The sequence below is a fragment of the Mycetomoellerius zeteki genome, unplaced genomic scaffold, assembly GCF_001594055.1.
Source record: "Mycetomoellerius zeteki isolate Tzet28-1 unplaced genomic scaffold, Tzet1.0 scaffold321, whole genome shotgun sequence".
Taxonomy (NCBI): domain Eukaryota; kingdom Metazoa; phylum Arthropoda; class Insecta; order Hymenoptera; family Formicidae; genus Mycetomoellerius; species Mycetomoellerius zeteki.
The window spans coordinates 749,315-767,524 of NW_017257307.1; the positions used below are offsets into that span (position 1 = coordinate 749,315).

The 18,210-nt window shown below is 39.9% G+C and overlaps 1 protein-coding gene across 1 annotated transcript; it reads left to right on the top strand.

Moving 5' to 3' along the window:
* The first annotated feature begins 214 nt into the window (after window positions 1–214).
* LOC108725025 (toll-like receptor Tollo) lies at window positions 215–5,824 on the top strand. The gene has a single exon (XM_018451781.1). It carries the CDS (start codon window positions 665–667, stop codon window positions 4,643–4,645), a length of 3,981 nt encoding a protein of 1,326 aa, XP_018307283.1. The 5' UTR covers window positions 215–664; the 3' UTR covers window positions 4,646–5,824.
* The last annotated feature ends 12,386 nt before the right edge of the window (window positions 5,825–18,210 follow it).

Genomic DNA, 18,210 nt, shown 5'->3' on the forward strand with positions numbered 1-18,210 from the left:
CGTGTCTCTGTGTCAGTGCCGGTGTAGCACGTTGAAGGAAAGAAGATGGAAGGGGTATATCCTGCTAGTGGTGGGGCGATGGCAACGGTGGTGGAAATGGAGAACCGAGAGAAGGGGAAGGCAACCGCACGCTGCTAGTTATGCAGGGTATACCGTGATCGTCGATAGAACGTGAACTCCGTCTCGGAGTCAGTTGCACTCCGACCGTCGCGGTGGAATGTCGTCGTATCCCGGGTCGCAGTCGTCGTCACCCCGGGTCGCACGTAATCACGTTATCATTACGACAGTAAAATAATCCACCGCATCTATTGTGTTGGTGATCGCTTCGCGTCTCATTCGTTGGGGATGAGCGATCGGTGCTCGACCGATTCGCGCAAGCGGATGATGAGGTCGAGGGTCGTCGCGTCGGTGTTAGTGTGAATCGTATTCGCCGACGGCGGGAGAATCGGTTAGAATCGGCTGAATATAAATCAGCGTGTTTTGCTTTTTCCTGCTTGTGGCGTGGCGTGGCTTGGCGTGGCGTGGCTTGGCGTGGCGTGAAACGGAGTGTACAGTTTAAACAGAGTGCCGCAACTATGAATGCGTGACGGTGCGTTCAATTTTTCAAGCACCCGCGCGAGTATTTTCCGGCTACAGGTGTGCGACTACGAGAACATCGTCCAGAATGGGAGCGCGTTATCGTGTAGCGTCGTGGTCGTGGCCGGCGATCCTGTCGACGATCGTCGTCCTGTGCCTGACGCTGGATCGTTGTACGGTGTACGGGCGCAGCATCACAAGTCTCTCGCAGGCGCCGAGCGGCTGCGAGTGGAGAAAGGAAAACGATGACGCGGAAAAGGTTCTGGCGTGCCAGGTCAGAACGATCGCAAACGTGCCTGATCTGATTGGAAATCTTTCGGCGATACAGATAGACTCCATAACATCGTTGGGATTGGAATGCAGTGATATATTATTCTTCGAAAGTCAACTCGAGGGTTCGCATCTTTTCCTGGTGCCGTTATCGCGTCTTACGAAACTACGCGTTGATTATTGCAAGATCCGGTACTTACCGGGCGGTATATTCGCCCTGGTACACAATCTCCGCAGTCTATCCCTGCGAACGCACAATGGTGATTGGTCGACCATGACGCTGGAACTCCATCGTGATGCGCTTCGAGGTTTGACGAATCTCCAGCACCTCGATCTCTCCAACAACAATCTTTGGACGTTACCGTCGGAACTGTTCTGCCCGGTGCAGAGTATCGTGAGTTTGAACTTGACGCGCAACAAGTTACAGGATATCATGTCTCTGGGTTTTGCCGATTGGGGCGAATCCTGTACGCCGAATCTCGAGATTCTCGACATCAGTAATAACGACCTCAGTGCCTTGCCCGACGGCGCGCTCAGCAGCTTGCGTAGCTTGACCGTGCTGAAGGTACAGGATAACGCAATCGGATCCGTAGGTGACCACGCTTTAACTGGCCTTACGTCTCTGCAAATCCTCAACATGTCTAGCAATAGACTCGTTGCACTGCCACCAGAATTATTTTCCAAAACGAGAGAGCTGAGACAGCTGATACTCAGCAACAATTCCCTGACGGTATTAGCGCCCGGGCTGCTGGACAGTCTCGAGGAACTCCAGGAATTAGATCTCAGCAATAATGGACTGACGAACCCTTGGGTAAAACGGGACACTTTTTCGCAATTGATTCGTCTCGTCGTCCTTGATCTGTCATTCAACGCCTTGACGAAAATAGATGCATCAGTCTTCAAAGGTCTGAGTAGCTTACAGATTCTGAAGCTTGAACACAACAATATCGATACGCTCGCCGACGGTTGCTTCGCCTCGCTCATTAGCCTGCATTCCTTAACGCTTTCGCACAACAGGATTGCCAGATTCGAACCGGTGCACACGGTCGGTCTTAGTGCGCTCGGACAGCTCTTCCTAGACAGCAACAGACTGCGCGTCCTATATAAGCATGTGTTCACCAATCTCACGAACCTTCAGGATCTCTCTTTGAGCGGTAATGCTCTGACGGAAGTTCCTTACGCGGTTCGCGTGTTGCACTCACTCAAAACTCTCGATCTAGGTAACAATCAAATGTCAAGAATCGATAATGACTCATTTGTCGGTTTGAACGAGGTATACGGATTGCGTTTAGTGGACAACAAGTTGGAAAACGTGTCGCGCGAAGCATTCGCTACTTTGCCGGCGTTGCAAGTGCTTAATCTAGCGAATAATTTCATTCGTCACGTGGAACAAAGTGCTTTCTCAAATAATCCAGTGTTGCGGGTTATAAGACTGGACGGAAATCAATTGACGGAGATACGAGGCGCCTTCACGAGTCTCTCGACTCTCGTTTGGCTAAACGTGTCCGATAATAAGCTGCTGTGGTTTGACTACAGCCACCTACCGTCCAGCATAGAGTGGCTGGACATACACTCCAATCAAATAAGCGAGCTGGGGAATTATTACATGGTACACAACAGTCTGCGAATAAAGATGCTAGACGCCAGCTACAACCTCATCACCGAGATTAAGGATGTCAACGTGCCGGATAGTGTGGAGATGCTGTTCCTAAACAATAACAAGATACGTAACGTTGCGGCCGGCACATTCTCGCAGAAGCCAAATCTGGAGAAGGTAGTGCTTTACGGTAATGAGATCAAGAAGCTGGAGATCGCTGCCCTCGGTTTACAATCGGTATCGGAGAACAAGGAACTTCCTGCGTTTTATATCGGGGATAATCCCATTCTCTGCGATTGCACCATGGAATGGTTGCCACGGATTAACGAGATGACTCGGTTACGACAGTATCCGCGCGTCATGGATCTTGATGCTGTCACGTGTGACATGGTGCATGTTCGCGCCACACCGCGGCGTCCTCTGTTGTCCTTGAAGTCAAAGGACTTTCTCTGCCGATACGATACGCACTGCTTCGCGCTCTGTCACTGCTGCGACTTTGATGCGTGCGACTGCGAGATGACTTGTCCCGACAATTGTTCATGCTATCACGATCACAGCTGGTCCAGCAACGTCGTTGACTGTTCCAATGCTGGGTATAGACACGTACCGGAGCGAATACCTATGGATGCGACGGAGATCTATCTAGACGGTAATGAGCTAGGTGATCTAAGCAGTCACGTTTTCATCGGCAAACGTCGCTTGGAAGTGCTGTATTTGAACAATAGTCGTATCATCGCGATACATAATCGCACATTCAACGGTGTCGGTGCATTGCGCATTCTTCATCTCGAGGATAACGCGTTACGGGAATTACGGGGCTTCGAATTCGATCAGCTGGAGCGCATGTCGGAATTGTATCTGGATCATAATGCGATCGCCACCGTGGGCAACACGACTTTCAAGAAGATGCAAAATCTCGAGGTGTTACGACTGGACAACAATCGTATTGTTGACTTTCGACCGTGGGAGGCCTTGCCGAGCGTCGGTGATGGCACCAAGGTCGCGCTGGAGGGCAACGCGTGGAGCTGCGAGTGTGGGAATGCTGCCAGGCTACGTGCTTGGCTCGCGGAACATCGTGGTGATCCGGAGAAGATGTACTGCCGCGACGGTTCCGAGACTCTCGCCCAAGCAATGGAAAGATGCGGTGATCCGTCCACGGAAGCTGTGAGTCGCGGTATCCAAGAAATCCCGTTGCTAGGCAGTAATTTTGTGCCCCTGCTTGCTGGTGCTCTGGTAGCTGTGATCTTCGTCTGTCTCGTTGTCGCGCTAGCTTTCGTTTTCCGTCAAGATGTGCGACTCTGGGCTCATTCGCGTTACGGTCTGCGACTTGGTAAAATGACAACACCGCCTGATGAGGAGAGAGATAGACTGTACGACGGTTACATTATCTACAGCGAGCGCGACGAAGACTTCGTCTCCAGATTCCTTGCAGCTGAATTGGAGCAAGCCGGCTTGGCTCTTTGTTTACATTGGCGCGACTTACCGCCGGCCAGGCCGCAGGAGGCGTTACCACCGGCCGCGGCCTCCGCGAGACGCATCGTGATAATCTTTTCGCCGGTGTTCCTCGCGAATGAGTGGCAGCACGTAGAATTCCGCGCCGCTTTGAGAACGGCGCTAGAGAACATTAGGCCGACCTCGCGGAAGCGTCGAGTGGTAGTGTTACTAGCTACTGAGACGCCCACCCGAGACCCAGAGTTGCAATTACTGCTGCAGACGTGCACAGTAGTGATCTGGGGCGAGAAGAGGTTCTGGGAGAAGCTGAGGTTTGCCATGCCAGATTCGGTCGACAAGCGGCGCGATAGCAAGAAGGTCAACGACCGCAACCGCACGCCGACGCGGTACACTGCGGCGCCGTCCGCTGCCGTGGACGTTTGGACCAAGCCTAATGGCGTTTTGGTCGCACCGGTGCATCATGCACCCACGCCGACACCCACGCAGTCTACCTACGTCAGCTCGGCGTCCAGCCGTACCGAGGACGAGGACAGCGGCGCGGAACACCAACATCATCAGCATCATCAACATCATCCTCATCAACACGGCTACAGCGCGCTACATGCCGGTAACGGCCGTCCGGCCAGTCTGTCTTCGAGAGGCAGCCATCTCTACAGCACCATACCGGAACCACCGGTGGTGCCCACCGCACCGCCCGGGGAAGCCCTCGCTCCCGCGCATCCAGGCAATCCGCGTACTTACTTTGTCTAGCGCAGAAGGGCGGCGATCGTGCTCCGATCCGGCAGGAGATAGACCGATTCCCTACCTTTTTCTTCCGGTCTTCGTCTCTCGCTTCCGGTACCCGCTGGGGCACGGTCGTCCGGTCGTACCGTGACGTTTCTCGTTGGGAGAAATCGAGATGTAAAAAATTCCTTCGCTTCAGAACGACTGTGACTACACTTGTACAGTATTCCCCAGTACTCGCGACGTATCGACCGTCACCTCGACTGAGGCGCTTTAACTCTTCCACTTGGGGTCGATCGCCCCGTATGAACCACTCGGCCGCGAGCGGATGATTCGTTCGCAGCACGCGCGCATAATATTATATACGTACGAAATCGATTCGATGCCTTGTGCTTATTATCATAATGTACGACGGATAGATTTAATGGCTTGACTTTTTTCCCAAACTTAGGATACGCGCGTGATCGTCATTCTTCGTTCCCTTCTCGGTATCTCTTTTTCACGTTGCGCAATGTTCTTCCAAATCACGACCAAATACTACCGTTTCGAAACTCATGGAACGAAAGTTCTAAGGGCCCCTTCTCCTTCGTATAGATCTTGTAAATAGTGACGCGGTATCGGTGAGAATGTAGATTTTTTTGCGCTTTGATTTAGCGAGCGAGACGTCGCGCGAGATGTAATTAAGGATCGGTATTAATTTACCTATGTATATACGTATACCGGTACTCTCTAATTCTCGCGAATCTCTTTCGCGCGTCTCTACGTTGACTAATTTATTTGCCACGCGAAATCATGATGAATCATCGAAACCTGAAACTGGGTCGCGATCAAAAGCAACTGAACGAATTTTATTAAATGTTTCATTACGATGGATAGGTCTCTAATTTAAATGTTTTGTCATGTGATCCCTTTCATATACGAGTCCTTTGATTTAGAGTCGTCCTGTTTCGATTTGCATTAATTGTCATAACTGTCAGTAAATTCACTAATATTTGTGGTTTGGATATTTACGATAAACACGGGGAATAATGATTATAATGGCAGCTAAATGCAGTACAGAAACTGATGTTATGGCGCACAATGCAATTATTTTATGAATATTAATTAAATCGTATCGATAATTTTTGTTTCTAACGTTGTTCATATCAAACAACATACGCGGAACAATTGTAATAACATTTGTAACGGTATTAGAGAAAATGTACAAGAGAGAGAATACAAAGTGTTCTTTATAAATATTTATTTTAAATACGCTTGAATGAATGCATTTATTTTTTATCGGTGATACTTTATTTTATTAGCGATATAACCATATTAAGCGTTTGACAACTTAATTGTAAATATTTATATATAATTTTTTTCGATGCTCGAGCGAAATAACGTTGCACGAGAAAAGTGAAGTGATATATACACATACATACGAATATTATACATACGAATATTGCTTTCGTAATCATTTATCCATGATTTCGAAATGGACATCGAAATGTCGAAGAAATCATATTTTCATGTAGTAGATTTCGAATTACTATAAATACACGCGTATAAAATTTTGTCAAGTGCTCGTAATAATTTTCGATAAGACGGTTGAAATGTATTATAAATAGTACGAATATATTTTTCCTTTCGTATTCGACGACTCAAGAAATCTTAAGATAAAGTTCCTCGCGTATCTGACACTTCTTTGGGACCCGAGGCGCATCCCTCTTTGCCATTCCTGTTGTTTGTTCGTCAATCACTCGCGATGAAGTGGATAACGAATCATCAAGTGTTAAATGACAGAAAGAAAAGACAGACGTCTCGCGAGAGCTTGTTCCTAAAGATTCACGACTGTTTGTTGATGAAGTAACGGTCGCATAACGCTTATTAGTCCGTAAGTGAACTCTCTGTAAATATTGTATCTAATTTTGTAAATATAATCATGCACATTTCCGAGCACACCGAAGACCAGCGCTGCTGGAATGTTACTGGTCGTGGATACGTCTTAACTATAATTGCGCGTTTAGGACTGTATAATTCTAATTGTATTGTATTATTGTAAATACGCTCATCGAATCACGCATTATATATTCACAGTCTGTTAAATACGTATTAAATTAATTGCCACTTTCCATTTCAGCAAAGAATCATAAAAATAAACACGTTTGTTTTATAAAAAAAATTTATCGCGCGTTTAATCAATCCTACAAAGTTCCCGTTCCAATTATAGTATTGCAAAAATATTCTGGTGTTAATAACACGATAACAATTACTTATAATTACTTATATATATAGCTAGTAATAATATAAAGTACCAGTATTAATAAAAATAAATCATTATTTCTTTTTAATCTCCTGCACGTAATTAATATTGCCATATAGATTAGATAAAAAAAGAATTTTCATATACGGACATTAAGGAATGTGTGTCGTGCATTTATGTAACGCTCGCTGATCGATATCTTCAATAAATACAGTTTAACATAATCGATGGCGCATCGACAATAGTCGAATCTACATCGTGCATGCGTGTTACGAAGATATGATACTCAATTATAATATGTCGATAGTGTTACGCGAGCGGCAACATATAAATTCCATATTCTCGGATATATCCTATTTTAGCCCGATGGATTTGTGTTCTGTGCCGCTTATACCACGTCTAACGACATCGTTCGACTTTGGTTTATTTCCTATAAAAAAAAAGAAGTAATTCTCTCTTGTCGCAGGCGATTTCGCCGTGTCCCGGTTAAAATACGTGCCGCTGCACTTTTTGATTATTTCTCAGATTTGTGATTGCGGTCGAGTTGAATAACGACGACAGTAATTCGAAAGAAAGACAAAAAAAGGATGGGAAAGAAAAGATAAGTACGGCGCGGAATAATTTATCGCGTAATTCCTATCGCGCAGAAAACGGGAACGCCGCCGGTGCGGCGACGACGGTGGTGTACATGGGAATAAAACGTTAAGGGTCGACGGCACATACGTCATACAATTTGGATTATGATGTCTGAGGCAGCTAAAATGAAAAGAAGAAAATAATTTCTTTGTCTTACAAGATACATAAGCAGGTACAATTCCATTATGAATTCAATAACTAGACGCGAATGAATATGCGTTATAATAGGTGTCGATATTGCTATAATAAGGTACACAATCTATTTGCGGTATTTAATTTACAGTTTGACACAATATAATACGATGAAAGAGTTCGTAGCATTTTTTCTCATTTGCCACAATAACGACACAACTAAAAAAAATATTTTCCACAAAATTAATTGAAATATTCCAAATCATTAAAATATTTGTAATATTATATTAATTCTGAATTAATAATATTAATTCTGTGTAATAACTGATTGTAGAGGAATAAAAATATGTTCAATAATAAGATTGGAAACAAGAGTTTATGTAGAGTACATCACTTAAATACGGGATTCGCCACTTTAGGTCAAAGTTAAATGTTAAATTAATACATATTCTTTAAAAATGAATTTATCTCAGAAATATCTGTTATTATCGGACTTTCGACACATTCCATCTGAAATATTAATTAAATAAGAAAACGTTACGAAAGGCTACGAGCCAAATAAACAAATTTAATAAATAACTTACATTAATAACAAATGTTTCGACTCCTTGAGTCATTATCAATGTTAAAGTATAAATATCAAAATGGTAACTCAATAGAAGTCGAAACGTTTGTTATTAATGTAAGTTATTTATTAAATTTGTTTATTTGGCTCGTAGCCTTTCGTAACGTTTTCTTATTTAATTTTTAATTTGAGCCATATTATGTATTGAAATATTAATAATCTCCCAAATTTAACTATCTGTATCTTAAAATGTTTTTTCTTTTTTCTTTATGTTCTTTTCTGCAAGCAACTAAAATGACAATGTTTTAGTTATGTCGTGTTGTAGCAAATATAAACGATATCTTTAAAATACACTTCATCAACCTAAGATATTCACCAAAAGTTATTTGAATGAACGCCGACTGCGATAACTGAGCATTCTTCCTGACTTTTCACTTTTGGTGCCTTAAATCTAGATATACTAGATACTACGTCGACCCTTTAAATACAGGGCGTACGCACACGAGCGTCGGGACCTTTATCGCGGTGGTTCACCGACCGACGAATCTTTCCACGGGCCAATCGTGATAACGGCAGCGACGCCTCGTTCCCTTGGGAACACCAGCGTGGTCCTCCGTTACGAGAGTTTATATATTTCGGCGGTGAGAAATATTAACAACGTCCCCGGGTATTATTGCTTCTGTGCGCGGCTGGGAAAAAGTGTTCGAGATTTCTCCTGGCTTTCCGATCCGCATTACCGTTTCAGGTCACGCGTTTAAACAGAGATTCAGCGACGTAAGTTAGGACTCCTCTGTCGAAACCACTGCGAATTGCCTCTTTAAGAAAAAATGTAGAATCGGAGTGCGAGCTCGCATGTTTCGCGCGTGCCGCGTTCCTACTGCTGTATACTGTAACGTAACGTTATCAGAGACGCATGCGATGCAGCCGGTCATTAGAATACCGTAGAGCGGGAGAAGAGGGTACACGGGCGGGCTACGCACGTACAGCACACAGTTTCAATATTTGAATGCCCGTGGGCCACGAATGCCAGAAAAGAGCCGTACCGTGGCTAATGACATTACGACTTTAGGATGCTCTCGGGCAAATTACATTTGCCAGGCGGACGGGCGAACGGCCAACCTACGCTGCCCGGGTAACGGCGGCAGCAAACGGTATAACGATATGATTCGTTGATATCGAGTGAAATTGCGGTGGAGCGTGTAGACGTATTTAATAATTAAAGTACGCGGCGCGTTAAGTGGATCAATAATTTAGCGCTCCACATCGCGGGTCCTTCTCATAATTTTACTTCACTTTTTGATGACCTACGTAGAGGTGTATAGGTTTCGTTTTAACGAAATTAGAATACGCTCGTCTGAATCCCGGTGGGGATTTACTGCTAACTATAATAAAGTTTATCGAGAAATAAAGAATATTTTTTTTAGAGAGATGTTTCAATAGCGCGGTCGTTCTTCATAATTACATCTTGGTTGTTCTAAAATATTTCATCGAGTCCTCTCGACGAAGAAAGTTGGTCTGCACGTTTCCAAAGAATTTTCTCGCTTTATTTATAAACGTCGTATCACGTCCCGCGATCTGTTTTTAGTTGCCGCGAGCTCGAATTAAGAGACGCCACGTGTGCGTCGAATGGAACGCTTGCGACGTACACCTGCGACAAATTGCTGGTGTTGCTCTACACCCAAAATAATTCCAATTGCAATGTAGTTTATCCAAGAGCTACGAAATCGATGCTTGTACGTCTTTCGCTCGTTCGTGATCTAAAAGTCCATGATTTCAACGATACGGTCGTATCGGAGCGGAAAATAAATGAAAGGATACATAAAGATACAATTTAGGGAATGGAGTAAAATGCGACAGGAAATTAAGCTGTAAATCACTCTAATTGCTCGAACTTTTTGACAGTCAGTTTGAAGCTTTAAAGCCGTTCATTAGCATATAAGACGGATTCATTAGGGACAGAGAAGCGTGGTTTGGAAATCTTTATCAGATTATGAAAGCAATTGGGGCCATGCCTTGAGTTAGCCCTAGGCTCTATTAAGTACTACAATAATAATAATCTGGCATGACGATTGTTCATCGCGATGTATCAGTATTTTAATTCATATAGCGAAATTAGTTTTTCTTCTTGTTTGTTCATTTATTATTAAAGTGGTTTATTTTAGTATATAAAAGAAAGCATTATTATATAAAACTAAATTTATATATTATAATTTATATATAATTACGAGTACTAATATTTTTTTATTTATGTTTATATGCTTGTATGATTAAAACCATACATTTATAATTTTTTTCGTCATCTTTAAAATTAAACCGAATACTTCTCGATTTAACAATTTAAAAAATTAACTTGAAATATAATCCATGATAAAATCATGCTTCTCAAGTATTAGTACATCCGTTCTTACTAAGAAATATCTCGTTTCTTAGCTTGGTATTTCTTTGACGTATGTATTCATATGCTGAATCGAGCATTTTCGTGCACATGAGTGTGGTTTGTGCGCAGAAATTCTCTATAGTCATTTTGGTATGCGGCTTAACGTGTGGGCAGCTCCTCGTCTGAGTACGTACGAATATGATCCGCCACTTGTCAGTTTATCAAAAAGATTTGTGTACTAAGCAGTATTCCGTGTGAACGGGTTTCTTGCTGTTTGCCTTGAGCGCAAATATTCGCTTAGTGCAACTATTAATTGTAAAGTAGAAAAACAATAGATTTCTTTTTTCGTCACGCAAATAATTATTTTTCATTACAATCGATCACGTTAATAAAAAATTTGCAAACTTTTAAAATTCACAAAATTTCAAAAACCATTTTGGAAAATTTGCGTGTTTTGCTACTTGAAGAAGATTATCATTGTAGTCATAGCGTTATATAATTATATGTATAAACAAAAATAATATATAATATAAATATAAAATACATACCTATACATGTATATAAGACATATATATATGTAAAAAATAAATAACAAATAAGAAAATGATTTTTTGTAGTTTTATACAATTATTATATATCACACTATGACTACAATAATAATCTTCAAATAACAAAATACGTAAATTTTACAAAATTGTTTGCAAAATTTCAATTTATATACCTACATATATACATATATATACATACACAATATCTGCTATTTCTGCCACATGGCAAATTACTATGATTGAATGGGGCACTGTTTTAGGCATCGCAAAAATACTCAAGTCAGTATGCGCCTTACCGGTTTCACCTTTTTTACATCTCCCCGACGGAACAAGCGGAGGCGCCGGTGCATCAATCAGCCCTCGAAGGAAGAGCCGCTAATTGCACCATCCACTATATCTTGATCAATCGAACGTGGGGCGTTGGAATTAATTAGAACGATGACATGCTTGCTCACGACGAGCCAATGTAGCGTTCGGTCGCGATAGAAGTTGTCGATTCGGATGTATGAGGCAGATACCCTATCTTAAGTGAGTAGTTTCCCTTCGCTCCGGGATCAAAAAGAAGGAATGTTGGCCGAGATAAAACGAGCAAATTGTCTCACTGACCGTCCAGGCCTATCGTTTGAAATGACTTTCTTGACAGTTAGTATAATTTCAAAATAAATTCACCGGATGCAGCGAGATAAGTAATTTTTTAACAACCGCGTTTTATCACGAGATATTCCTTGATATAGCAACAAAGAAATATTCTGATTCCCGCGAAATTGAATACTTTGATAATAATTGGAGTTACTCTTGAAGTACAGAGACTAACAAATATAAAATAAAAAAAAATAAGTACATATACTTACAGTATATACAGATCGATTTAATATAAACAATGATAAGATTAGAAACAAGACCATTTATGTGAATACATCACCTAAATACGAAATCTAATATAAATCCAAATCATTCAGATCTTTTTCATTTATACATATGTATTATAATTATCTGCACGTAAATTAATAAATCACTCGGCAGAAATAATAATGAACTGGTCTTGCAGCAGTATGGTCTGCACTTTAAGATTAATTACGCGGGCATCAACGGCAACGCGACAATCGCCGGCAAATCGACTTCTTGTTTCGAAAGTCTATTACGTTCTTGCGATACTTTTTGGCGGCACAATATCCCAGCCGGCTACGAACTGTTCGCATAGATAATATTTGATGATTTATCATGCGGTCATGTCGAGATCCAGTGAGAGAGAGAGAGAGAGAGAGAGAGAGAGAGAGAGAAAGAGAGTCAGAGTCATTGCTCGTTAAAGGTACACGCAACACTAAATAACATCGATGGGTGATAACGAGTAAAAAGTAAATAATAATGTCACGAATGCACAGCCCTCCGCTTTGATTAAAAAATATAAACGAGCCCGTCCATGCCGCGGACCTGTGTCAATTTCTGTGGCGATTACACCGCCGGGAGATCTTCCCGGCCATATCGATTTTCGACAGTCATCGTCGCATCACGCTACGAAATCACGAGTTATTCCGTATTAAGTGCCCATTCTATGACCCTCGTCCTTCGTCCTTCGACTTTTTTCACTCTTTCTCTCTTTTTCCTTCCTTCCTTCTTTCTCTCTCTTTTTCCTCCCTTCCTCTCTCTCTCTCTCTCTCTCTCTCTCCCCCTCTATCTCTATCTCAGTTCCTCGCACATCTACCTTATTTGGACTGATTGCATCACAACGGCCATCAAGCGCCTGGCACGACTCCGTCACTTCCAAATCTTGACGGGACGAAGAAGTACATTGTACAACAGCCGCCAAAAAGAGGATCTTATCGTGCAGTATCGTGTTTTCAGAGAAGGGGGCGTAACATTTCTCATGTGTCGTAATGCGCATTTCATACCACAGAATTGCCCCATGACAAACTTCGAAATTTTCTATAATTATTTATAGCATCGATAATATTACACAAATGTGCTGACGTGGCAACTGGGGTTCTCTCTTGTTATGCATGATAAAATCCGTAGATTCTCTCACATGAGATATTAAACAGCTTAAAAAAGAATCATAATTAAAAATTTTTCACTAAAAAAAGCATTCACATTTTCAGAAAAATTAGCTTTCTGTTGGAAACAAACCTCAATGTGTTAAGGTCGATATATATCAAAGAGAAACCATTTATGAAAACGTTTATGAAGTATAAAACGGATTTAAATACTATTATTTTCTGATTTTCTCCAAAATGCGCGAATAAAATCGTATGTAGAAATACATTATCTTCTGTAATGTTGATTTTTACTAATTATAATCTGCTTACGTTAAATCTTCGATTACTTGAATCAATTTATATATGCAGCGCAATTTTCATAGTATTATTTTAATATACAAAACATTACAAGTGTAATTCGAATTCACAAATACAAAAAACGTAAAGATATAGAATGAACAATTTTCCAGGAAAACCTACTTTATAATGAAAACAATAAGTGACGCGGAAAGTCAATATTGAAGGATAAACGAACAACAAATATAAATGGCTTCATAAATCAATCATCTGTCAGCAATAAAAAGCACTATAAAAACGTAACAAAAACTGGCTGCGTAAATTAATATGTTCTTTAAGTACATAATGAATACATAAATGCACATTTAAGTTACAAGTTTTATATCTGCGAATGTCAATTTCAGTTTATCATCATTGTTACGCTATATAAGATAGAGAATTGTATTTCGGTTATAAATTGTTCTTTAAATATATATTTATATATATATATATATATTCACAGTAAAACTGGATGATTGGATACAATGAAAACCGGATGAGCCATGTGGTAATGCCACAAAATTATATGTTATTATATATATACGTAGCAACGTAAGTAGGATATCTATATTGTACCTTAATAGAGATGAGTGACGACGCTTAATTAGTATTAGCTTAAAAGATACCCCGTACTGCCCATATACGAGTGCGTTAACCGTAACCACTGACAATAAATGTCCCGAGGAATTTAGTTGTCAGAGATAAAGGATGCTAATGGCGCAAGCGCGCAACATTTATATAGGCAATGATATCAACCGAGTGTTCCGAGTGGTTTATTATTATGGCGCGTTCGTATTGCACTTTCTGCCGTTAAAATGCACAGCGGCAGAAACAAAAAATAAAACAGCGAATTTTTACCGGCACTTTGCAAGTGTCATTCACTTACTGGAAAATTTATGAGCAGCTAACTAACAGCGCTCCAAAAATCAGACGTGACGTTTAATTAAAAGTGCAAATATCACGTCCGATCGTCGGATATAAATTCTAGAAATTGCTAGCTATGATTTGGCCAATACTCATGCGATGACTAATTCAATTGTACACAACTTTAAAACGGGCACAGCGCGTCGCAGCGCTATTTGCTACGATATATGTACACAGGATTCATAAATATATAATGTCAATATTTCAAGGTGTAAATCTACACACTAAAATAAATAAAAAAAATGTCATATGAATACCTTAATTTTCGTGTTATGAAAGATTAAAGAAAATGTTCAATGTGTCCACATCGTGCTTCAAAATACACACTGTTATGTAATATCGATGGATATTGTTTGTAAACATTAAAAAAGGTCAAGTTGTATTAAGGAATAAGGCGTACAATAACGTGTGTTGACATATGAAGCAGGCATTTCGAATATTTTCTTTGATCATTCACAATTCGAAAAATTAAGGTATGTAGGGCATATTCATACGTTTTTTACTTATTTTTTAGTGTATAGATTTAGTCTATAAAATATTGATATGCATTTATAAATCACCATGTATGTAACCAATCTGCGAAAACAACATAATGGACAATTTCCCAATTTATTTACTGCATAAACGTTACTTTGCCAATATGTATCGATAACTAAATTATGGCGAAATATCAGAAAATCGACGAAATGTTCAAAGGCAGTTGAATGTGCCACGAATGTCGAATTAAAGTGTAATTTTGAGAGCATCGTGCACAAAGACTCGTATCGTACAGTAGAACGTGACGGTGACGTTTAATTCGTAAAAAAAGAAGGTCTCTTATCCGTCGTCTTTGGATGTATTCCAGTCAAGTATACTTCGAAAGGAATCGTTGCGAAGGAAGTATCACGTCAATTGTAGAAGACAAAAAGAACAAAGGGTGAATCGAAGGTGAAGGACCGACGGGATGGTCTGTGAATAAAACGGTCCATTTGCCAAGGGCTAAGGGTAAGGGCACGGACGAAGGGTAAATATGCAACAGCTCTCGTTCTTTCTTATGGAAAAGATAGAGTGATAGAGAGAAAGAGAGAGAAGAGCTGAATTGTGGAACGTGGCAAAACTTATTTCCGAGGCTTATAGCTTTATCGTGGTTGTATTATTGCACACAGGCAACCTTTTTCAAGGAATATTATCAATTCTACATATTCTTCGAAATTACTCGAGACGCAACAATTTCATTTCTAGGATTCAAACACGGATCTTAATACGGATCTTTTTTCACGTTATTGATTATATTTTAAGTTCTTATCTCTGAGCCAAATTAGCGTAAGTCTAAAAATTTGGACATTTTTTTCGAGTAATTTAATTCATTTTAATCATTATACAATATCTGTATACTATATTATACTATATTTATTTGTAGAGCCAATATTATATATACAATATAATAAAATATAAATTAAAAATATGAATTTATAATTATACTTTCATATATTATATTTATAATTTTATCATTTTTCTAATGTCTGTTTCAATGAAATTTTAAACATTTTGGCTCTACAAATAAATATAGTATAATATAGTATACAGATATTGTATAATGATTAAAATGAATTAAATTACTCGAAAAAAATGTCCAAATTTTTAGAAATGTAGAATTGGTAATATATATATATTCCTTGAATAAAGTTGTCTGTGTGCAATAATACAATCACGGTGAAGTTATAAGCCTCGGAAATAAGTTTTGCCACGTTCCACAATTCCGCTCTTCTCTCTCTTTCTCTCTATCACTCTATCTCTGTATAATAATACTTCATATTAGTTTAGTTATTACTTATGTGGTTTATGATCGACAATTGTTAACAAGTACTAAATAGAAATCACGCGCGCATTATCGTTAAAGAGCGGCAGTTTATTACAAGTTGATATATTGATCGCACAAAATGAATGAGTATGTGACGGGAAGTATAGGTCACTGCGGGTCTTCGATTAAAGCTTTATTGATAATGCACATATGGCGGAACAGGATTTCGATTTTAAATACGGATTAGACGAATGTAATATCATACACGACGTGGACTTTTATATTTAGTTCAAGTTTCAAATACAATTGCCATCTTTTTGAACGTAAAGCTTAACGTTGATTCAAACCGCTGATATTACCTACTGGTCGATCGAATATTGAAACCGCTACTTTACCTTTGATCTGAAATTATATTAACGACAAGCGTTCATGAAAAAAAAACCACCGCAACTCTCAAAAAACATCCGACATAGAGCATTGTACTGGATGATAAAAAAAACATTTTTCTATGGCCGTTCGTATACAATCATATACAGGCTTGTTAGATATTTTTTTTCCATAGAGAGGATGGGATTCGATTTCGTGCGAGTTGGAAATCCGTGAATTGTCCGCAATTTTAAACGAATCATGACATTCAATTTGTTCCGTTTATAAAAAGATGAAAATTTTTTTTATCGCAATATTTTTCAGCGAGCGTAAGCAGAGATTGGAGCTAAATTAAAACAAAGTGAAAAATTAAACCGTTAAGAATTAAAGTTAACGTTCTAGTGCATGAGAATTCCGCTCGTTCTGTGTTTCTCACTGGAATAAAGCGAATCTCGTGAAAAGCACGCGCGGAAGGAAATACTTCCTTAATCATTCTGGAAAAACCTGACCCGATAATGAAACGAAAGCTGGGTGGTATCTAGACCACCCCGACTGAGACACGTGTTTTTTCACTACCATCATATACACTGGATCGTTGTGAGAGAGAATATAATATTTAAAAGAAATGGAAAAGAAAGAAACAATTTTTTAAAAAATTTATATGTCCTTAATAACATAATGATATAATTATTACTGGTATAAAATTAACAGTTAAATTCAAATATTTGTTAAACGTATTAACATTTCTAATAAATCAAATTTATTATCTAATTTTAATATTTGTTTAATTAATTGTAATTTGTAATTAATTTTATTATCTCATTTAATTTTATTATTTAATCTTTCAATTCTATGCGTTGCAAGTTACAGCGCAATTCTATGTGTTGCAATTTGTGTTGAGAAATTTAACAAATTGAAAAAATCTTTCTGTGTGTGTGTGTGTGTTTTATAATATTGTAACAACTGTATACGTGTGAAAAGAAGAGATTACCGTTCGCGGATCGAGCGCGCTTCTTTGCAGTTGCATTTTCCAAGCGCGAGTACTACAGCCTCACAGAATTAGATCTATTGAGAAGACCGTCGACAGAGGCAGTCGGTGTATCCACTCGAGTAGAATCCCAGGCCAAGCCGAAAAGCCGGGTGGCGCGCAGTCCCCTATAGCCCGTGTCTAATCCCTTCGTCTCGCCCGCTCACGGGGCATCTCCCATGAAGGCTCTTCTCCTGCCTGCTCATTCCATGTCGTAGGAATCATCATCCATCGGTCGTGGATCGTAGACCGCCTCGATCGGTCGACTTCGACGATTGCCAATTCCTTATACCAAACGCTGAGAAATCACGCCGCCGACAAAAAGCAGCGCAGCTGCTGATTTCATTGACGATCCGTCAAAATGCTTAGATGCGCTCGAGCAACCGAAGTGAACGCCGAAAATTATCGTCTGTATTTGTTCTTTAACAGAGAGCTTTTTTTTAATCTCGAAAATCTCAAAGCAACCTCATTTACCACGCTTGTTTGTTTCAAATTAATTAATTTCAAGCGCGATACTGATGTATGTAAATTTAAATTAGCTCTAACTACACATGTTAAAGTCATGTTAAATGCTAAAATCTTTCTGTCTAGATATATACAAATGTGATTACAGAAGAATAATTAAGCGAATAGCAGAAAAATAAAAATTTTTTAAATGTGTCAAATTTTTAAATTTTAAATAAGAA